This window comes from Populus trichocarpa, chromosome 15 (assembly GCF_000002775.5).
Source record: "Populus trichocarpa isolate Nisqually-1 chromosome 15, P.trichocarpa_v4.1, whole genome shotgun sequence".
NCBI classification, from domain to species: domain Eukaryota; kingdom Viridiplantae; phylum Streptophyta; class Magnoliopsida; order Malpighiales; family Salicaceae; genus Populus; species Populus trichocarpa.
In genome coordinates this window covers 14162966-14186796 of record NC_037299.2, presented here as the reverse complement: position 1 = coordinate 14186796, position 23831 = coordinate 14162966, and the positions used below count along the sequence as shown (strand labels likewise).

General features: G+C 33.3%; 4 protein-coding genes across 5 annotated transcripts; 2 read left to right on the top strand and 2 right to left on the bottom strand.

Annotated features, from left to right (window-relative positions):
- The first annotated feature begins 1949 nt into the window (after positions 1 to 1949).
- LOC7481838 (probable aminotransferase ACS12) lies at positions 1950 to 4888 on the top strand. Of its 2 annotated transcripts, XM_024586859.2 has the most exons (5): positions 1985 to 2310; positions 2399 to 2657; positions 2757 to 2891; positions 3203 to 3402; positions 3528 to 4888. In XM_024586859.2, the coding sequence occupies exons 3-5, from the start codon at positions 2784 to 2786 to the stop codon at positions 4360 to 4362; spliced, it is 1143 nt and encodes a 380-aa protein (XP_024442627.1). In that variant the 5' UTR covers positions 1985 to 2310; positions 2399 to 2657; positions 2757 to 2783; the 3' UTR covers positions 4363 to 4888. The 2 variants fall into 2 exon arrangements, with proteins under 2 accessions (XP_024442625.1, XP_024442627.1); XM_024586857.2 differs by having other exon boundaries at positions 1950 to 2657.
- Positions 4490 to 5995, bottom strand: LOC7476768 (uncharacterized). The gene is made up of 2 exons (XM_002321817.4): positions 5042 to 5995; positions 4490 to 4765 (listed from the first exon to the last, which is right to left on the bottom strand). Exons 1-2 carry the CDS (start codon positions 5933 to 5935, stop codon positions 4658 to 4660), a joined length of 1002 nt encoding a protein of 333 aa, XP_002321853.1. The 5' UTR covers positions 5936 to 5995; the 3' UTR covers positions 4490 to 4657.
- Positions 5996 to 8059: 2064 nt separating this feature from the next.
- LOC7481837 (zinc finger A20 and AN1 domain-containing stress-associated protein 12) lies at positions 8060 to 8553 on the top strand. The gene has a single exon (XM_002322388.3). It carries the CDS (start codon positions 8110 to 8112, stop codon positions 8551 to 8553), a length of 444 nt encoding a protein of 147 aa, XP_002322424.1. The 5' UTR covers positions 8060 to 8109.
- Positions 8554 to 10779: 2226 nt separating this feature from the next.
- LOC7481836 (protein PSK SIMULATOR 3) lies at positions 10780 to 12638 on the bottom strand. Its single transcript, XM_002321816.4, has one exon. It carries the CDS (start codon positions 12401 to 12403, stop codon positions 10997 to 10999), a length of 1407 nt encoding a protein of 468 aa, XP_002321852.1. The 5' UTR covers positions 12404 to 12638; the 3' UTR covers positions 10780 to 10996.
- Between the last annotated feature and the right edge of the window lie 11193 nt (positions 12639 to 23831).

Genomic DNA, 23831 nt, shown 5'->3' with positions numbered 1-23831 from the left:
CTCGTCTTCTTGAAATGCTTTTCATGGAATGGAAACTGCAGTCGCTGAATAAAAAACCACTTGGTTAGATGAAGTTTTTATAACAATGGTTGATCGTTAAATGATTGCGAAAAGTTGCTTATTATAGTAAAAACGTTAGCATCACGGGAGGACCATCCCTTCCACTGTACAAATGGCGAAGGTGGGCTTGATGCAGGCCAAGTGGAGAAAAGGGGCTGTGAGGAAGAAAAGCAAGATGCAAGGTCCCCCTGTGAGAGACAAGATGTGTACTATATATGATGGAGCAATCATGGAGACGAGCTTGTACTTCACAGGGAACATGATGAATGGGTCTTTCATAGGGCAATTTAAAGAGCAAAGAAAAATGAATCATTCTTCCTGTCTCCTGCCTCGTTTAGTCATCTTCTTTCCCTTTTCTTCCATTTAGATTTTTCCCAACAAAAAAAAGGAAGAAAGTTACCAATCGGTGAAAATCAACCGAGACAAATTCCCCTTAAGGGCACTTTCCTCTTCCGAATTTTAAGACTAAGAAATAGATGCCAAACAACCCAATGAGCAGCTGCTGGTGATATCGGTCGTGAAGTGCGAGGAGGCCCAGCAGATTGCTCGTCCAAGGTCTGTTCCTAAGGGCACTTTCCTCTTCATGTTGATAAAGTCATTAATTCTTCTTTTCTTCTTCTTCTTCTTTTTTAACAATGGGTATTTCTTTGTATTTCTATCTTTATTTATGAGCTATTTTCTCTATATTAGATTCTAAATTCAAGATTATATTTGTTATCATAAAAAAATATATCAGCAACATTTAATTAATTATTTCAAGAGGTGTACGAAGCTGTAAACAAAAATTATTTAACCGTTCTAAATTATAGATTAAGGTTTGAATCTTATTTTATCATTAAATAGGTTGACTGGGCTAAGAACAAGTAAAAGAAAGAAAGAAAGAAAGGGAGGTATTTCAAGCCTTCCATTTCACTCCTACCCACCCATCTTTCCTCCCAGCTTACGAAAGCATCTTATTTTTCTCCATGCCTCACCATCACTCATTTGCCTTCAATAGTCTGTTCATTTCATCACACCATTTAAAAGCACATAAATCAAGACTGAACCCTATCTACCAGTTCCTAAACTGTCTAGAGAGAGAGAGAAAAAACCACCATTGAACCCTTTTCTTAAAATGAAATTTTTTGATATCAAGTCTAAGTCAATTTGATTTGATTGCTGAAATCATGAAAACAATTTCTTTTTTTGTTTCTTAACGAGTTTCTTTTTTTATCTCTTGAATTTATGGATTAATAAATAAATAAAATAAATTTTTGTGCTAAAATAAAAATAATATTTTGAAATTTGGTTGAATAATATATTTGCTGCATGTTTTACTTTGAAGTCCTCTAACATTTAATTTGATACTTTGACTATAATTCCAAACCTAATTTCATTTAATTAGATTATAATAAGTTGCTTGAAATCAATTCTTTACTATAATTGAGTTCAATCGAGTTCAATCGTAGCGTTTAATTTAAATTTAGTTGAAAAATAAATCAAATTCATATGCTTGAAAAAGATATAATTTAATTTATTTTGTTTTCTATATTATCCTCTTCACTTTCATCCTTTACATTTATAGATCTTTAAAATAAAAAAAATGTGTAGATGTTATTTTGAGAAATCTAGTTCTGATATTAATTTCTCATCTCTAGTATAAGTTTTGTTTTAATTTTAGTGACTAAATTACAATTGAAATTGAATTATTTACATTTAAAATGATTACAAAGATTAAGTTTATTAAAATCTTGAAATTGAATTTCATTTAAAAAAAATCCAAACATTTTGTAATTTACGATGTAATTGAAAGGAAAAAAGAGTTAGGAAACTTAAAAAAAAAGAAAAAAAAAAAAGAACTTTCATGCTTAAATAAACATTAAAGCTAGATGAAGTTTCCCACTTGTTTAGGTATAATGGAGTAATTACATAGCAAACACTCATTAGGCATGAAGAAGATATTGTGCAAATACAAAGCTCAAAATGCCAAAACCTAAAATCCAAACTCCAAAATTATAAGCCACCAACACAAAATCCAATCTTTCCCTCTCTCTCACTCACTCCACCACCCACACAACATAACACTCAAAAAAAAAAAAAAACCAGCCTTCTCTCCCTCTCCCGACAACCTCGGCGCCAAATCTTCAGGCGGGTCAACCCACCAAACCCACATGACCCAAACTCTAACACTCCACGAACAACGCACCAACCCGACTCGACAAAAATCCACCGGAATGAGACTCATAGTGCCATTACAAGGCATAGTTCAAGGTAGGGGAGGCCTAATACTAGGTACCTTGATACCTTGTGCTCTTTTTTACTTCTTTCAACTTTACATTAAACGAAACCGTGGTAACAGTTCAAACACTCCATTGAATCCTCCGTCGCCGTCCAGTTCATCGCCCAACCTCGAGGAGATTCCGAGGACGTCATCCAGGTCGAGTTTTCTCGGTCGGGTGGGGTCGTTTGGTCCGGTGAGTGTATCCGGCAGGGCTAGTTTGATTGTAAGAGGGAATGATTCGCCTTATTATATTGGGTTGGAGAAGGTTGCGGATGATCCATATGAGAAAGCCCGTAACCCGGATGGGATCATTCAACTTGGATTATCAGAGAATAGAGTGAGTGAAAGACAAAGAGTTCGGTTTTTAATAAAGTTCTGTTATTTATTTATTATTTTAAATTTTGTTTAATTGGATTTTTTGTTTTGGTGTTTTTAGTTGTGTTTCGATTTGATAGAGAAATGGATGGTGGAGAATGTGAGGGAAGCAATGGTGGGAAGTGACGGTGAGCATTTGAGTATTAATGGGATCGCGGCGTATCAGCCATCTGATGGATTGATGGAGTTGAAAGTGGTAAAGTTAAGAGTCTTTGTTACTTTTTTTTTTTTTAATGATGATTGTGACTATTTGAAAATTGGGTCGTTGTATTTAACTAACTTCTATGTTTAAGTTGAAAGGTTGTCTTTTTAGTGAATGCAGAGTTAATTTGGTGTTTTTGAGAGTAACATAAAATGTGAGCTAAGTTTAAGGTTTGGAACTGAGAGTTGTATGGGAAGTTAATTTAGCTGTATTAGAAGACAACTGGTTAGCCATGTAATGGAATTGAGTCTCTGGTGTGGTTTTAGTGGTTTGTTATTCTATTTAGTTGCTTCAGTTATTTGCAGGCCGTGGCAGGTTTCATGTCTCAGGTGATGGGAAACGTGGTTTCATTTGACCCCTTATCACAGGTGATGGAAAAAGTGGTTTCATTTGACCCCTCACAAATAGTATTGACTGCGGGTGCCACTCCTGCAATTGAGATACTATGCTTCTGCCTGGCAGACCATGGAAATGCATTTCTTATTCCAACGCCTTATTATCCCGGGTAATTTTATAGCCCCGAGTCCAACTTTTGATTATTAGTCACCAAGTGTGAAGTGAATTGTAATTTTGTATCTAAGTTTTCTTATGGAAATGTGCTCTTGGAGTTGATTATAAGAAAACTTGCAGATTTGACAGGGATGTTAGATTGCGAACAGGAGTGGAGCTAATTCCTGTTCACTGCCGCAGCGCTGACAACTTCTTATTAAGTGTTACTGCTCTTGAACAGGCATACAACCAGGCTAGAAAACGAGGAGTAAAAGTTCGTGGGATTCTGATTTCAAATCCCTCAAATCCTGTTGGCAATATACTTCCATGGCAAACCCTCTATAACATATTAGACTTTGCCCAAGAGAAGAACATCCACATTATCTCTGATGAGATATTCGCTGGGTCTGTGTATGGAAATATGGAGTTTGTGAGCATGGCAGAAATTCTTGAGAAAGAAGAATTTGATAAGAACAGGGTTCATATAATATATGGGCTGTCAAAAGACCTCTGTCTTCCAGGATTTCGGGTTGGGGTTATCTATTCATACAATGAAAATGTTTTGGCTGCTGCCAAACGGTTAACTAGATTTTCTTCTATTTCTGCTCCAAGCCAGAGGTTGCTGATTTCAATGCTGTCAGACACTAAATTCATTGAAGAATTCATCAAGACTAACAAGCAGAGGATACAGGAATTGCATTATTCTTTTGTTGATGGTCTCAAACAACTGGGAATCCAGTGCATAGAAAGCAGTGCTGGTTTCTACTGCTGGGCTAATATGAGTGGACTAATCCCTTCTTACGGCGAGAAAGGGGAACTTGAGCTATGGGATAAGCTTTTGAATATTGCTAAGGTCAATGTAACACCTGGTTCAGCTTGTCATTGCATAGAACCAGGATGGTTCCGGTGTTGTTTCACTACCTTAGCTCTAGAAGATATTCCTGTGGTCATGAAACGAATCCGCAAGGTGGCATAAACTTGTAAATCTCTTAGTTGAAATTCAATGAATTTTTTGCACCCAATTTTGTTTCTTTCATGGTTGATGGTGTTGCTATGTTTGCAATCACTATTCACTGCTTTCGATGGCAGAGCAAGCAAGTCAATGGAAAATTCCAATTTGATATCTTGGGAGTTCTGGCAATTTTCAAGATTGGGTTACATTCCGAATGCTGTAAATTGTTTACATATTTGCCTGGAAGTGGAAAGCTAGAACGATTTGAAAAGGACTGATCAAAGAAATGAACTTCGGGTGGTTCATAGTGACAAATGCCCTATATTATTTTCAGTCTTGGTTGGCGCATCTTCCTCTGCAGTCCTTCAATCATATTGATGCTAGTTCCAAAGATGCAGCATCCAAAAGCTTTCTTGTCCATAAATTTCTGCCACAGTTGCAAACAGGCAAGAGTAAAGTTATTTTAATCTTTTGTTGAAAATAGCAGATCACTAGAAAATGTAACCTGTTATTTATTCAATGATATTGCAGAAAGAGATGATTTAAAGTATTTTTGTTCTTATGATTTTAATAGCTTTCACTTCTATATCCTTCTGACTTCTAGTTTGTTTATCACTATCGGTAGCCTGATATCCAAAAATGGTTTTAGACTTCTTCTAGGAATAAAAGACAGTGACAGAAGAAGCAAGAATTGAACATTTACCATTGATGGATTCTGTTTTCTCATTTGAACAGCTTTTCTCTGACAACTCCTCCTTCGGCTCATCATTATCAGTTCACCAAGCGTTAGTGGTTTCCTTATCATGACACTGCTATTACGTTCATAATCAAAATCTCTGCTGTTTAGCTCCGGAGTAAAAGATTCCTTTCGGGGATGGGAAGCCTTTCCTAGAAAACCAGATTTGGGTGTATATAATGGAAAGAGCCATTCCAAGAAAGCAGCCCCCTCAAGACTTGATACGCCAGTTGCATAGCTGCTTGTGCTACTATCAGTTTCAGAAGGTGGCGATGATGGGGTTTCCTGCTGGCCATTGCTATCATCTGTTGGAGACGTTGTTTGCACCGGAACAGCAGTAGAAATTGCCACCGATGAAACCATGCAATTAGCCAAGAGAGACTGTGCTGAACTAAACGATTCATCTGTCTCGAAACTGAATGATTCAAGATCTGAGTTAAACATTACTTGTTCATCTCCAAAATTCTCCTCACCAGAATCACCATCCTCTTGCTTGTGATTATCATCACCTTGAGAGCACGTAACATGCCATGGTAAAGCAAGGAGATTTGCCTGTGGGGTTATAAATGCTGATTCTGGTGATTGTGAGAAACAGGATAGAGGTTTCCCAGGCTTTTCCTCCCAGTTGAAGGGCACTGAGGCGATGAGCTTGACAGGAGGTAGTTGAACTGGGGTAACCGAAGAAACCTCAGGTTTCCAGTCTCTTTTTGCTACTCCGGGCCTTACTTCCCAGAGAAATGGCACTGATGGTGGTTGCCTAATGTGTTTTTTCCTCGAGGAGTCTATGACTTCTAAACCAGCCATTTTGAAGTAAAAAGCTATTATCCCTTGCCCATTGCACCTTGAGCTGGCCTTGATCATGCATTTATATCGTTAAATGAAGTGGGTTAGTCGAGTTCCTATCTAAACTTTGCATGCCAACTGCACCATTCTTTTGATCAAGTAGTAGATTAGGCTTACCTGCTCTCTCTACTCACTACTCTAATGGTCTCGTTGAAGTTCTGACCGAAATAGCTCTTGAAGTGGCCCAATTCAACAACTTAGGCCATCAATGGGCTGCCCATCATGGATAAAATAAGGATGGCCTCCTTGCATTAAACTCGAAACATAGGAACTTCCCCACCTTTTCCTGTCCTGTCCCGTACAGGAAGGAAGTGCATATATCCGAGTCAGCCGACTTCCGTTTGTATGTTTATAAATATATGTGTTTGGACACAAACTAGCCCTGCATATTCCAAAATAAAAGCAATCACAGGAAGTCTAACACGGCTGCTTCGAGTTCAACTAGGAAGATTCGATGCGAATGCTGCAACAAGAAAGATGGCTTGACAGGGTTCAATTGCCTCTGCGGGAAGATCTTTTGAGGGATGCATAGACATGCTGAAGAGCACCCATGCACGTTCGATTTCAAGACTCTTGGTCGACAAAATTTAGCTAAGCAAAATCCACTTGCTGTGGCTGATAAACTTGGTTCTAGAGCATGAAGGGATCATAAAGATTTCTTGAATCTGTCTTCTTCATGCATACAACAAAGTTATATGTGATTTGTATTATCTTTACTGCTTGATTTGATAATAAAAGTTTCGAATTGGTATTATCTCCTAAGTAATCTATTATGATTTATAGTTTAAACTCACTGTAGTAAGATCAGCAACCACCAATTTTCTACTTAGCAATAATTCTGGGCTTTCTTCCAAGAGAAATGGCAATATGGCTTCTTGATTCTCTCTTTCTTGAAGGTTTAAGGATTCCTAGGATACTATTCTAATAGCATAAATACATTAATCATATTAAGAATTCCCTTCGAAAATATAACCATGGTTAACCCTAACCCTAACCTCTCTTCTTCTCCTTCCCCTCTCTAATGTGTGCCTCCTCATCTCAAAATATCAGTAGATTTACGTCCGAATTTCTTCAGAGCTCTGCCATCTTCGCCGGATTGAGATTATAGATAGAAGTAAAGACAAGAACATTGAGTCAATTGAGATTTGTCCCTTTTTTGGAGCCAATTGAGAATTGGATAGTAGTTGGGGATACCATGTACTGGAGTCATCTTCCTTTTTCCTAAGGAGGCACGTAACATTATGGTACATTAGTGTTTTTTTCCTTCTTTTTTTTTAATTTTTTTTATGAAAATTAACATAATTGATAAACTCAGTACGAATGAGTTAATTTAAAAAATTTATAATCTAAAATTTTACTTGGATGTGTTTTAAGTTGAATTAATTTTAAGATCGAATCATTCAAACCAAATTGACTTATAATATAGTTGATATAGTTAGAACCAGTAGAATATTTTTTAATTTAGATAAAAATATTCTCATTATTTTTTGTGGGTTTTGAATTTAATTTTTTTATCGTAATCCATCTCTCTCTTCATAGTAGGCTCAATGAAACGAGTAATTATTAATATTTATTGAGCACCATAAAATTTTTCATTTAAACTTGATCAAGTAAACATCAAGAAATTTTTTTAAAATAAACTAAAAAGATATCATTTTGAATATAATGATAGAATTGGGTTGATTTAATAGTCACAAGTAAATTTGATAATCCAATAACTTAAATTTTTTTTCAGGTTAAACTTAGATCAGATCTAACAACCATGACTTTAATTTTGTTTTTATTTAAGATAGTATAATTCGCAAGTTTTGAACACATATTTTTGTTTGTAAATTCTTTTATATAAAAAAAGTATTTTAAATGTTATAAATTTAAGTTTCTCTCCCTCCCTCTCTCAATTTATGATATTAGATGTAAAATTTCACCACTTGAACCAAATAGTGTTTGCAACGAACAAGTTATTTAAATCCTCGTCGAAAAGGATTCTTGCTAGATATTGATTCGTAATTAACGCATGATCCGAATCCCAAAAGGGATTAAAACACGTAATTAATGATTCAAAAACCCTACCTCTATCTATATCCACACATATATATAACACACACAGAAGGCCATATAGCAAGAAATAAAAAAATCTCTGAACTCATTCTCAAGCTGTACGTGCGCACCATCTAATCATCAAGAAAGAATTGATGGATTCACAAGACAAGTTGACTCCTGCGTTGTGTGCCAAGGGCTGTGGCTTCTTTGGCTCTCCAGAGAACAAAAATCTTTGTTCAAAGTGTTACAAAGACTATCTCAAAGAAGAGGTAATTGCTAAGACTGCAGACAAACTCTCTGAACTTGTCATCACCCCATCATCTGATGATAAGAACCCAGCTGTTGTTTCTAATGAAACAGCTTCAACAACCACTGCTACTGCATCCGCTACAACAGTGCTGAAAAATAGATGTGAATGCTGCGGCAAGAAAGTTGGTTTGATGGGGTTCAAGTGCCGCTGTGGGAAAACCTTCTGTGGGGTTCATCGATATGCCAAGGAGCACTCCTGCACCTTTGATTTCAAGACTTTTGATCGACAAATTTTGGCTAAGCAAAACCCGCTTGTTGCTGGTGATAAACTTGATGCTAGAATCTGATGCAGTCTTTAAATCTTCAATCTTCAATTAATCTTTGTAGTTTGAATATATATATATATATATATATATATATATATATATATATATATATATATAATAAGATTTTATTTTTTCCATCTTGCGAACAAAGCAAACAATCTTTTTTGCTCTTTCATGAAGTGATCCTTTCAATGGGCATTCTAGTTTGGGTTAACTTGGCTGCCTTTTGACGAACTTGACACGCTCTTTTCTAGTAGTTTGAAGAACTACTTAAACGGGCCATAAGGTCTGTCAAGAGTCTAGTTACAGCTAGCCACCATGTGTTTGTTCCTGTCAAATTCTTGCACAATCTCATTAATTTCTGACTCATGTTCTGGCGAACATTGTAAAAGTACCCCAGCAATTGTTAGATGTGTCTAGCTGGCTTATCTTGGACGGACAAGTTGCAAAGATTTTTAAGGGAAGAGCATGTAAGCAGTTGGGTCCATGGTGCCACTACAGGCTTAAGGTCTCCAGGCTTGGCCTTGGACCACAACACATTGTTCTTGGATCTGGTCCACTAGACAGGCCTAAGCGTTTCCAAGATTATCATACAATTTTTATGGTTAGGAAAATAAATGATACAAGACTCATATACTTTCGTCCATCCGATCCAATCCTAAAATACAGTTCAAACCCAACCCAATTAGTTTTTGATTTAATGTCTTCCTTCATTATTACACCATTTTAATTAAGTTTAAATTTTGAAAATGTAATAAATAATATAGATTATTTGTTTTGTTTTATTTAATGATGATAATTTTTTTGAAGTGTTAGTTGATTTTATTAGTTTTGAAGAATATAATATTTTAAAAGATTATAATGAAACGTTAGGAAATCTTTATATAATTTGTTTTATGATTCTATGTATGATACGAAACTTAGCGTAGATAAAATGTTTTTACGATATTATTTTTATGTTTCTGGTTATAAACTTAGAATTCGAGTCATGACCGTATGATCTCTTGTTGTTTAGAAAAGGGATAAATTACATTTTTAGAATTTGATTAACCAAAAGGCAAAGCATTTAAGGAAATATAGAACTTGAAAAGAGCATATGAGGTGGGACAAAAGGATATTAAGACTCTCATTGAATAGTGAAGGAGATCAAGGACAGTCATGAGGGCCCTAGAGGGAAACAAAGATGACAAAGGTGGGAGCTTTTACGAGAAACTTGTGTCCTCACAAGGCACCAGTGTTTCACCAAAAAAAAAAAAAAAAAAAAAACAAGGCACCAGTGAAGCTATGAGCTGTAAGAGCAAGTGAAAAATTATAAACAAATCGGGAAGAAGAAGATATGAAACATAGTGGATTGCGAGGATGGGATTTGTCCCTGTTCTAATTCCTGTAGGATATGCTAAAAAATGAACTAGTAGTGCTCGATCCTAGCAATGCTTGAGCTTGCCAAGAGACACCCAGCTAGCACTGCAACATCCAATCCTATAACTTGTGCCTGATTGACACAAATCCTTTGGAATTTTGTTGCATCATTTCTGTGTTTAATGCTCTTATTCTCCTAGAGAATATATATCACATAACTAGGAATGTGATTCCTCTTACGAACAAAATGTTAGGAAAAGAATCCCCTCTTGATTAACAAATTTATCTACCCCATTATACTACAAAGACATTACCTACTCCCGCTTAGCTTCTCTGTTTAGTATTGATTGTGACGCTACATGTTTTGCTACAATTATAAATTTAAAACTATCTCTTGAATCTTTTATTAAAAAAAAAAACTATGATTTATATATTTTTTAAATTTATTTTACCTTTTCAAACATTATCGTAACAAACAAAAGATAAAAAATATCTATAAATTAAAGTCAAAATTAACATGTTATCTCTTCACATGCGTAGCCGGAATTGGTGTCTAGTCTCTAGTGATTGTCTCTTAGTTCATCATTGATAAATTAGTGTAACAGTATTGAAAAGATTCCACTATGATAAAGACTAAATTACTATTAGCTGGCTAGTGTGATCTCAAATGTTTCATTGAAGGGCCCATTGATAATGGCTAGCCAACTGCTTCTTTGTGTAAGTTAGTCTATGACTTCATATCAGAGAGTATTTATTAGTTAGAAATTGATAAAAATCTTGTATATAATTAGTAACCACAACATGAATTATCTTGAAAAAGAATCTTGATCCAACTATTCTGCTGAATGATCAATTAATGGAAGATTAAAGGAATATTTCCACATGAGATTTCAAGCCAAAAGCATGCATTGTTTGAAAGATTACTCAAATGATCAAATCATGTACATACATATATATCTATATTTGACATATGCAGATCAGGGTCAGAAGGAGAACAAACCCTCAAAGATCTGACACTCAGTTCAGTACTCTAAGATCAAAAACATGATAAAGTTTAGATTGAAAACAAAACTAAAACCAAGAAAGAGAAAAAGAAACCATCTTCCTAGCTGGAATTCTGAGGATTCAAGAACCCATTGAAGTTGGCACATTCAAACAAGGCCTTAGCAGTCATCTCCCTTTCGAACCTCCAAATGTAATTCAAGCCCACCAAAAGTTCTGTAATGGCAGCTTCAGTCTTCTCTTTATTTGCAAAAAACAATGTTTGCAAAAGAAACACATTGGTTTTTGGCACTAAATTTTGTTGCTCAAAGCTCCTTTCACTTTGCCACTTGATCATATTATGTGCTAATGGTGATAACCACCCCAATATCCTCCCTAAAGCATCCCTCCATTCTCCTGCAAGAACTGGATCACTAGCCGAAAACCCTACTCCTTTCAGTCTAGCCCTTAGTAAAGACCTTATACTATTTGGTAACATCGCGTAAAGATCATCTCTTGCATCAAAACCAACAAGTTGTGGTGACTTTATCATCTTTTCCAGTATTATAATCAAATTTGCATAGTGTAGGGCTAAAGCTGCCGCGCCAAGAGTAGTTGCCGGTGGATTTAGAAGCTTTGAATTCGTCTCGAAAAACCCAGTACTGAAATCTTTATTTCCTTCAAGTTTTGAGATCTTCAATGGCCCTGACACAAAGTTACAAGTTGTAGGGTTTTCGGTTGGATGCACTGTTGCAGAAGCTGAGAGACAGCGAGGCAGGGAAGTTGGATAGCCATGTGCTATGCCAAAAACCAGCTTGATCCGTGCTAAGATGGTGAAAATGGACTTAGCAAGAATCAGAACAACAGTATCAAAGCTTCTATTCCAAAGAGATCTGTCTTTTAGATACTTCACCTCCTGTCTCTGCCAGAATATCTTTTGTTGAAGATCCAAAACTTTTTGTTCTTTTGTTGTTCCTTCAAGTTCACCACACTGTAAAGCTTTCCTTAATCCATTCTCCAATACAGACAGCTCCTCTATCTCTTTATACAGCGTCGCCGTGACGGTCACGTACCTGTCCAACTTCTTGGTTTTAGCTTCCATGTCTTTCCAACTCAAGACCCAACAATTAGTATCATGCCCCAAGTTGGCAAACTCATCGAACAAATGTTCGAAACCACGCAAACTTGTGTCCCCACACCTCTTGCTCAACCTCGAAACAGATTTAGCGACGAGTCTAAGGTTCTCAGCCATTTCTGCACACGCGAGGCCGAGAAGGAATGATTCATCATTGGAGACTATCTTGTGTACTCCGTCAAGAGAGACGGAATCGTTTCGCACCCGAATTATGTTCTTGTCGGAAAGAGATTGCCAAAGATGGAAAAGCTTTGACATAAGACCTGCAATTTCCAAAGCTAGTACTCCAACTGAAGATTTCTTTGATGGTTTTGGGATTGGAGTGGAGGTTATGACTGAATCAAAACTATGAGATATTACTGTTTTTACCTTTATTAGCCAGGTTTCAAGAGCCATATTGTGGATCAATATTTTTCTATGTATAGTACAGGAAGTAGCGAAAGGCTAGATATGTATAGCTAGCTAAGGATCAATGGCAAGTTGGTGTGTGAAAAAGAAGAAGAAAAATGAGAAGTGGGGGTTTGAGAGAGGAAGCAAAAGGTAATGGGAGAGGAGATAATGGAAGAATGGGAGTTGGAGATCAAAGATAAGGATTATAAAAGAGGAGAGCATGGAGGTTATATTGTATTGTAAAGGGGTGTGTGTGGCTCGTGGATTTGAGAGCATTACAAATAGCAAAGCAAATTGTGTGATAAGAGAACAAAAAAAAATAAATAAAAAATAAAACTACACACACACAAAGAGGTGATAAAATTAATTTTTAATTTTTTACCAAAAAGATATATATATATATATATATATATATATATATATATATATATATATATATATATATATATTATTGAAATGTATTTTGTCTTTCATGGGTTTGAACTTCAAGAGGATTTTGAAGCGAGTGGAGTCTTGAATTATGTTTTTTAATTCCCCCTTTTTTTCTTGGGTTTTATAAATAATCATATAAACAAAATATTATTCTCCTAGTAGATTAAAAAAAAAAAGAGAGACAAGATTTGTTGTGTGCTAAGAAGCACTTTTTCTCCTAAGATGCTACTTTTTTTTCCTTTCTTTCTTTTTTCAAAATAGGGGAGAGGGCCATATCATCATTGGTTTTTTCCTTTTGAACTTTATGAGGTAATCTTTCTTGGTAATTAATATGTTTGTTCCATATGAATTATTCATTGATTCTCCAGTTAAATCCCTTTGAAACAATATGAAAAAGAAAAGGAGAAATTCTAGTGATCTCACGGATTCGGCATCATTATATTGTTTTCAAAGATCGTGTTTGATTAATGTTCTATGATAAAAGATGACATACACAAAATATATAAAAATATATTAAAGATATAAATAAATTTATTTTTAAAATAATTTTGAAGTGAATTAATTTCTGTGTTTTAAAACATAAAGTTTATGAAAACATGTTCTTTCAATACCAGATTTAATATTTTTACCGATGAAAATTTTTATTGGTATTTACACACTAGTAGTTCATCGGTACGTATGTTATTGATGGACTCACAGACAGAAATAATATATCGGAAAAAATTTCATCAGTAATTTATGGATTGTCGATAATAAATATACTGATGAATTTATAGATGAATAAAGCGCGCCAAAAAAATACTTGCTTTATTCCTTCGGTATATCAATCGATAAATATAACATATCACTAATATAATATCATATGTAATTTCATCAATGCGTTAACAATAGCGGTGATATTTGTAGTAATTCTTTTCTAAGTTTTTGGAATATACCCACGATCTAATTCCGTCGGTAACCCCATCAATAATAGTGACATTTGCAATAATGTTTTCACAACTCTCTGAAATATACCGATGAAGTTGTGTTGTCAATAACCATGTCAGTAATACGGCTGCTTCGAGTTCAACTAGGAAGATTCGATGCCAATGCTGCAACAAGAAAGTTGGCTTGACAGGGTTCAATTGCCTATGCGGGAAGATCTTTTGAGGGATGCATAGACATGTTGAAGAGCACTCATGCATGTTCGGAGAAAAAAAAAAGAGGAAGAGGAGAGTTGATTATCAGGTCATAAATTAAATATTACCAACGACATTATCGATGTAATTATTTTATCGATAACTTTGTCGATTATTCTATCGGTAAAAATACCAAGTCACCATACGATTTGCATTTTTAAATCTTATTGTAATACCCTATGTCACTCTCTTGGTATTTATTGATAGATAGATGAAAAAAAATTTCGATAAAGATCATTACAATATATCGACATAATTTTTTCGTCGATATTTCCATTTATTTTTGTTAATTTTCTAATAATGTTGTTATCTCTTGTATTCCAAAACAGTAAGTAATTAAGTACTAAGAAAGCAAAGAACACTGTAATAATTATGCGAGCTAAAAAGGGAAATTGTTAGGAAAAAACTATTTGAATTGATTGTTTATGTACTTGACATAGACAAATACCAAATAACCACTGATGCTGATGATAGCACTAATAATCTTCCAATAAGATCGTATATCTTCGGTTAGATTGTAACATCATATCAATTAGATCCCTATCTTCTTCTTGACACCAAAAAAGTTGTTGAATTTCTTTTTTCATTTTATGAGGTGAAATTTCTTGGAGAAAAGTTTCGTGCAAATCCCTCAAAAAAAAAAGAAAAAAAGAGCAGATTTAACGAAATATGAGATATCACAATTACTACTTGTTAGTTTCATCAATTTTGCATGCAAATGTTTGGATTTTTTAACTTCTTGGTATTTTTTTTTGGATGATATAAATGAGTTTAATTCTCATATTATTATCTGTGTGGACTTAAAATTAATTCAAGAAGGTCACAGAAAATATTTTTTCGTTATAAATATATAAATTCCGAATTTTCCATATCTTTTTTATAGTTGTGGAGGTGTATATATTATTAAAACAGTGCCATTAAAGAAATGATAATGGAAAAAATTAAATTTACAATAGAAAAGGAAAAAAAGAAGAAAAACAAAAGCTAAATATGCCTATTAGAAAACAACAAAACACTTTGTTAAAGTATGCTTTTCTGCCCCTTTATTTGTTAAAGTTTATTAAAAAGTGTGTTAGGGCATGCATGCATATAATGTAAGAAAATTCTTCATATTCATTCTGTCATCTACTTGTACATAAAGACTATATATACATATAAAAATTATATATATCCTTGTAAGAAGGGTGATTAATTAGCTCATTCAAATTCTTAGAAAAAACTAAATTCTGAAACCAAGACTGGTATGTACATTAATTGAGATAAATTAGGGTTGACTAATAATTAATTGTGCATCTTCACTGAACAAATTGATGATTCTAATATAGTAAAAAAATAGTGTAAAATAGTAAAATTACTGGGTTGATCAGATGACCACTTGACAAGTTGAATAAAAATCTCAACGATCACTATAGACCTTGCATTCATCACATTTGGGAAAATTAATGCCTTGAGTGGTTATGCTTTAATTCTGAATAGCAATTAGGGTTGACTAGTGGATACATGAGGTAGAGATTATTCAAGATACAATGATATTATCAAGTTACTCTATATATATATATATATATATATATATATATATATATATATATATATATATGCTAGTGTCTACTAGTTTATTGGTTAAAAAAATGTATCAGAAATTAAAAGAAAAAATAGAGACAATGGGGAAGAACATAACATATTTTTATTTATTTTTTATTATAAAATATGAAAATTCACACCAAAACAATCTCAATTATACAACAATAATCAAATACAACGTGTGAGTTGTGCAAGTAAGAATTTAATAATTAGAAAAACCCAAATACACATTCACATCACATGGTGAGTGCTGTTTTTGGGTAACAAAAAGAAATGCTCAAAGGGAGAAGGAGAGAGTGGCGCTTTTGACATTTCTAAAATTAATTGGAGTGAGAGTTTCGCTTCACTTGGTATTCAAAAGTAGTCTTTTTAATTACCTTTGCCTTTCTAGCTTTTGCCTAGCAATGGAAGGGCAATGAACGATAAGCTTGTTTGCTTGTCGGGGCATGAACAAGCAGCCATGTCTGGATAAACGTGCTTCTAAACTAATTGAGTGTGGTAACTATCACTCTCTTTCTCTCCACCTCTTCTTAATTTCACTCGTTTTGTTTATTCTTATCCTTTCTGCAGTCACAAACCTTGACTGATACTCTCCAGCATGTCCTCTGCTAAGCATTTCGTTCTATATAAACACAGATGAGATTTGTATTATAAGTATATATGGTCAATTATATTCTTAAACTCTCATTTTTTGGCCTAGTTTAGCTAGCTCTTTTGTCAGTTTTTATTTATTCTAATGTTTGATCAACGAGTCAAACTTCGACCACTGAGCAAATCAACTCCTCTCCCCTCAAATTATGAGAAATAAAAAAATAAGATAAGCATATGAATTTACCCAGATAATTTTACAATGATTTCAAAATGCTTGTGCACGTAGCACTTACATATCAGCTTCCTCTAATTAAGTGCATAGAGATTTTGATATGCTCGAGGACACCGGGATCGACTTGCCGTAGCTGAATATGTTTGAAGAAGATCGAGTAATGCTTGTTCCAATGCTGGAGAGCTCTTCAAGGATTTGTGGCAAAAGAAGCCTCTGGTGTTCTACTGGGTGTGCACATTCTCTAATGCGGGAATTTGTCACACAATGAATGTCAAAGCATAGAGATCCAACGATTTAGTTGATTACTTGAGGAGTTCTTTCGTTTTTCTGAATGGGATTTTGTTCTCATAGATCCATTTCGAGTCAAAAGGTAGGATGATCAGTCATGAATAAAGAAAGGTGTGCTAGATTGAGATTTTGATAAAAGAATAAAGAAGGCGGCTTGCCATGTCTTTTTCTCTTCGTACAATGTACCACTACTTGATTTGCAAACCCTATGAAGATTCCGATGGCTGGATTCTTTACCATGTAGATATAGACAATTAATGGTATTTATTTACTCGTAAAATTAACTAGTTTTTTGACTTTCTAATTTGGCTGAAGTATTCTTTGCCATATATACAAATAGACAATTGAAGGTATATTAATTTACGGGTGTATTGGATTAGATATATAAGGTACTAATTCAGCTGGATGAGATTTTTTTCTAAGATCAGATATGATTTTTTTCTCTTTTTTTTGTTTTTTGTTTTTTTTAATGTTGTAAGGATGGATAGTTACAACTTAAACATCATATATCAGTTTAATTAATATATTGAAATTAATTGTATTTCTTAGATTTGGTCAAAGAGATATTTTTAAAGAGAGTAAAGGATTTAAGGCAATTTTATTAATTTCCCACACAAGGACTTAACTTAATGCTTGAAATTATTATCCTTTAACCATTACCATTAGAGCAATAATCCCTCAAATTGTGGCTGTTGAATGGATTTGATTGAGAATACTAAGAACCGACTAAACAGGACAAGATGGTACCATAGATAGAAAGTTGTAGGATTAATTGTGTTCGTGTGCCTTTTAAAAGTTTAGAATATTTTTTAATCTATGCTTAAACTTCAATTTTATTTAATAAAAGAAAATAAGATTCTGGCCTTCCCATAATTTTGACTATCTTATGGCCAATTATTATCATTATTATTATTCAATATATCTTATTGATGTTTCAAATTGGCTTCTCAACTTGTAAAATTCTTTATTTTTTTTTTATGTAGAGATAACAAAAATTTAAATACGAATTAAAATATCGGTAGAAAAACGGCTCTTTATTGTAATTTAGGCATGCATTTAGCATTATGGTGTAGTGTGCTTTTAAAAAATATTTTTTATTTGAAAATATATTAAAAAAAATTATTTTTTTTTATATCAGCACATTAAAATCATTAATAATTACTTAATTAAAAGACATTAATTTTATGTATTTTAAAAAATATATTTTTTTAAAAAAAACTTCTAGTTCACTCGAATAATAGTACAATCCACGAGTAAAGTTGCCTCGTTTTGCACAATAAATATGAGAAAAATAAAGAGAGGGAGCAATCTTTTAACGAATAATATCTTATGTGGATGTTAATTAAAGGCTAAATGATTCATGTCATAAAGTGTATTCCAATAAAATAAAACATGGGTGAAAAGCCGACAAAACCATTTTTGATGACAAATGCAATTGATGAAACCATCCCTGAAAAACTGGAACCATCTCTTCAAAAAATCGTGAAAAAAATATTTCCCCATATATAGTTATTGCTTGGACTCGGTAAACGAACGACATGGTTCTATAATGACCATCGCATGAACACTTGCAATCATAAAGTTCAAATTAATATTTGTTTCTATCTCCTAAATTATCAAAAAGAAGTCAATTAATTAATTAATTATATATATATTTGACTTCAAATTTTGAAGCTAAAACACTGATCACAAGCTATGATGAATTGTTGCAATAAGAAGACTCTTTAAAATGCATGCAATTGGATGCATGGATTAAACTATGGAATAAACAAATCGTTAATAATTGCTTTTAAAAAAAAATGGCAATCGAGTGACCTAGTCCATGCGGATCAAGCTGACTCCACACATGGCTAACATGAGTGCACGCTGGCTCCCTCTGTTGCTGCCACGCTGCCCAGCAATCGCCTAAAGAAGAAATGATGAGTGAGGTTTTGATGGCCAGAAACCAAACAAGGAGAGTGATGCAAGAATCCATATAATGGTTTGTGATGCAATCATCCACGTAAAATGTTAAGTGATGATGGCCACTAGCTGATCATAACACAGTCTTAATTCCACTTTCATCTTGTAATGTTAGACTTGGACCATTGATACCGATGCTGTGATGAAGAAAGTTCTTGGACGAGTCATGATCATGATGAAATATATATGGTTGAGAGCATGAGCTGACGTTAATTAATTATGGACAGTGTCCTAATATCATTTTGAGCCATAGTTTTGGAGTCAAATCCCAATGCTCTTTATGAATTGTTCACCATCCTACCATTCATGCAAGAGATTAACTCGGTTTTCAGATAATTAATTGGGTTGATTAAATTCACCCAGATCAGCTCTATTTTTTTTTATTTTATAAAAAAAAAATATTATTTAAAAAAAAAATCAACTTTTTATCTGGGCTAACCAGATTATAAATCAATTTGGATTTTTAATCGAATCACGCTATATTAGTTCTTCATCTATAGAGTTTTAAGTAGATAAGTAATTTGTTTTTAGATTTTGCAATGTTCTCAGGAAGATTTTTTATCCAACTTCCTTTCAATTCAAACCTTAGATTAGATTGATAACAAAGTGTTCAAAGTTTAGAGGATTGAAACTCTTGATGAGTTCTATCTTGAACAAAACGAGGTCATGATCAATTGAGATTTAGGAAACATAATTAGCTCTAATTAAACCTCCTTGTATCCAAAGAGATACTAAGGGTTGCAACCTTTTCTTGCACGAAAGAGTTTCGGTGGTGCATGCTATTGAAGATATTTGACTTTTGGATATCACCTTTTTATCTTTCTATGGACGGCTAAATTATATCTTTGACTTCATTCTTCATAAACAAACAAATAAATAAATGTGTGTGTATTTATTTGAAAAAGAAAAGGAAAAAAAAGAGGTTCTTCTCCACGAGGTTAACAAGGAAACGAGACGGCAAGAACACTTTCGGTTTTGCTTCGGGAAACCACATTCATATATTGAATATTGTTTAAAACCAATTTGTAATAATTATGAAAAATTAAAATTGAATCTGCAACACCTTTAAAACATAATTAATTATTTGATAAATAAAATAAAATTGAGGGATTTTGTGTACTAATTATAGGAGGAAAAAGGAGAAACATTATATAGATGAAACATTCTTCATTTTGCATTATATTTCTCTTTAGTTAGTTAGTAACAATTTGGAAAAAAATGAATCAAATCACATTTGATTAGGAGTATAGGGATTGTTTTTCAAACTTTAAAGTAAAGGATTTGGTTTGATCAAATTCACAAAATAGAGGGACCATACATGATTTTTAACCTAAGATCTCGATACATAATTCCATTAATTATTAATGTAAAAACCATCAACCATATCACATAAGTAATAATGTGCAACCGACGACGACACCCTTTTCTTTTAACTCGTATGCATTGTCGCTTTGCTTGATTTCGAAAGGCATGGAAGGAAAAACATCCGTTTGCATGTGGCTGCTTTCGCCTGTAAACATTGACCATGCCCCTTCTATCAAGCAAAAGAAATAAAATCTGAGAAGAAAAGGGCATGGAATTAAGCTAGCTAGCTAGTGTCTATTTAGCAAGACGGTGCAATGGGGGCCGGGAAGTCGTCCTTGTGTTTCACCAGCGAAAAAACTAAGAACAATGTTTTTATCGTGATGCATGCAACCTGCAATGCATTACTGCGTTGCCCAACAGAGCTTTAGCTAGCTATATAACTTTGGGTGTGTGTGGGACTAGACCTACCACACTTGCAAAAATGGAGAATCCGATGGAGTCACGGCTTAAAACTGGAACTCTTCAAGACAGCATAGAGCCTGATCCAAACCGACTTGACTCATTTCACCATGCTTGCATGCCCACCATGGCCTCTGTAGTTGGTCCCATATGAAAGACTTTCGATCAAAGGCAGTAGAAGGAAAAAAAACGAGAGGCTCTCTTCTTTTTGGTTCAAGAGAAGTAGCAGCTAGCGTGATGGGGACCTCCAAGTAAGTGGCATTACTAAGATCCCACTAGCTACAAGTGCTTTTAGAAATCCAGACCTCCCTTGAAATAGTGATTTTTTAAAATATGTTTCTTGTAATATGATGAGCTAATTAAAGAAATGAAATAAATGGGTGTGTTGAGCATGAGAGGGAGACATGGTATGGTCTCTCATTCATCACAAATGGAGGGGTGATGTTCCACTTTTGATAGACATTCCTCGAAGAAAACGGTCCCAAAAATAAAAACCCTAAAATACTATAGAAAACATCTTACATATGTAGATCATGATGATGATGCTGCTCTCCAAATAACCCTTCGCACTATTGATGAACTATCCTCACGTGTGTAATCATCATTGTACGTACATGGTAGACCAAATATTTTTATCATATCCACGTGCATTTGGGCCAGGCCCACTACAGAATTCTCAATTTCTTTGGCCCTTTTGTTTTTCCGAGAGAAATTACAAGGGGTAAAGTAAATAAAAAGAAGGGGGTAAACTCCAAATTTCCCAAATCCCAAGAGAAAGTAAAAGGGGGTTAATTTTTTCTTGTGGGGGAGAAATCATGAGACTGAAATGTGGGGTAGATTTTGAATTGTGGAGGTGAGTAAAGGCATACACCATAGTTGATTTGACATAATAAAAGGTGGGGAATGTCCCTTTTCTATGCTAAATTTACTATTCACCAACTTCAGCTAGAAAATGGACCCATTGATTTAAAGGCAGGGAGTGTTTTTTTTTTTTTTTATCCAACTATTTTTTAAAATAATTTTTTATCTAAAAAAATATTAAACTGATAATATTTATAAGTGTTTTTGATGGTTCTAAAGTATCAATATTAAAAATAAAAAAAAATATATATTATTTTAATGTATTTTTAATTAAAAAATACTTTTAAAAAACATATTATATCATATTATTAAATAGTTTATGATTAATTACGAGGTACACCTCAAAGGGCCTTAAACTAGCTAAAATAAAAGAGACTATTTAGTTGTTTGTTTTTGGTTTCTATTTCGTAATATAAAAATAATATAGAAGACAAAAACAGTATCTCCATGTTATTTATATTTTAAAAATATATAAAATTATTTTTAAAACAAATAAAAAGTTTTTTCTTGACTAGTCGTGGATCAAATTTCAAACCAGCACCAAATCTTATAAATAGGTTATTGAACCACAAAGATTAAATTATTTTTTAGTTGAATCGTTTACACGAAGGGAACATATATGGTAGCCCATCTTTTCAATGGCTTGAGTTACAACCGACCCACTTCTCTCCACCAAACAAGTCTCGTCGGGTCAAAAGCAAATAAATACTCGCTGGACAGAAGTCTCGACATCATGTGTGCCTATATATGTACACCTTCTTTGTGCTCTAATATTTTTTAAGAATATATATATATATATGCTTTTTTAGCATACTTTTGTAGTTAAAAAAATTATAAATGCAAATCAAAAACTTTATGCAGTGTATATAATTAAATTAATTGAGAACCATAAATGTTAACATATGAAGAAAAAAGGAGTAATTAACGATAACTAAAAATAAAATAAAAAAATAAAAAATAATTAAACGATAATAGAAAAGACATACACATTAAGTTAATTGAACACAATAAAAGGAAAAAAAGATCATGCAAAGTTGTACATACTACATATTATAAATATTATTTAAAATAAACATTGTTTATTTTTAAAAATAAAATTCATCTATACAAAAGATTAAAAAAAATTATAAATGAATAAAGAAATATTTTCAAAAATTAAACATGCAAAATAATTTAAAAATAAATTATCCAAAAAAAATTAAATAAGAAAAAAAATATCACAAATGAGTGATATTAAATTAAACATAAATTTAAAAATATATCAATTAAAAAAATAGAAGAAAAAAAATAACTCAGGTGTTATGGCTTAGCTTGTCAAATCTGTAATCCGGATTATGAACTCGATGAGGTTAAGTTAAATAATTCTTTTTTCTTAAATTTATGCTTAACATATATATATATATATAGCCTAAGTGTGCAGACCATTGCAAGGAAAAGCCCAGACGCGTGGGTAGGCTTTCAAGCTCATGCCTGCGCGCCAGGGCTTTGTTTATTTTCTTTTATCTGCCCTATTTTTTGAGAGAAAAAATTCGCACATGATGTGTCGTCTGCAAACCAAAATTCCAGCCACCATTAAGGTGGCTGAAAAAATAGGACAATGCCTCTTTCGCTCTAAAACCCCAATTTTTAAGTCATTTCAATAAAAACAAAAAAAAAACATCTAAAATACCCTTGAAACACCTATAAATCAACTTATCAACCCAAAATAATAAAAAAACCCGAAATCAAACCGAGTTATATTTATATTCTTTAATTTAGATATATTTTTTTAGACAATATTAAAGCTTTAAAATACCATCATCAAATCACATGAAAACCAAAAATATTCATTTTAGTGGTTGAAAATGACTTTGACGATGACTTTCTCTCTTATAACCAAAAGTTAATGACCTCTCTCTCTCTCTCTCTCTAACCTATGATTGAAAAATAACACATAATTTTTTGTACTAAATGTGATTTTTTAAAATTTAAAGGATCTAAATTATATATATCATGTTATTTTTTAAGTTTAAAAATCTAAATGTACTTTTCACGAAATCTTTGACACGCCACCCATGTTTTGCATCCTTTTTTTGTCGGTCCCTCTTTTTTCAATTTCACTCCTACCTAAGAAATAAAAAGCAATTAGCTTTTAATTAGGATTATATAGCCCAAAATAAATTATTAAAAAATATTCACTAAGTCGATAGTGTTTTGTAAGTAACTGAACAGTGCCATCTACAGTTAAAAAAAAAAAACCCCCACATATTTTAGTGTTTTCTAGGTTCAAAGTCGTCTAATTTAGTTGTACCCTTTTACTTTGACCTGAAGATTTAAATCCAATAATCAAATACTGGTATATTTTATTGCAAGAGCTTCGGCAAAAGCTACCTAGACAAGGAGAACGCTTATAAGCACCCCTCGTTATCCTTTCCCAAACAATGATCAAGCAAGAGATTACATACGGAAAGGACTCACATCACAGGAGACTAATGGTTATCAGTATTTGGTGGGGTTTTTTTTGAATCCTCACAACTAGCTCTCCATTATCTAAAACTGACTAAGA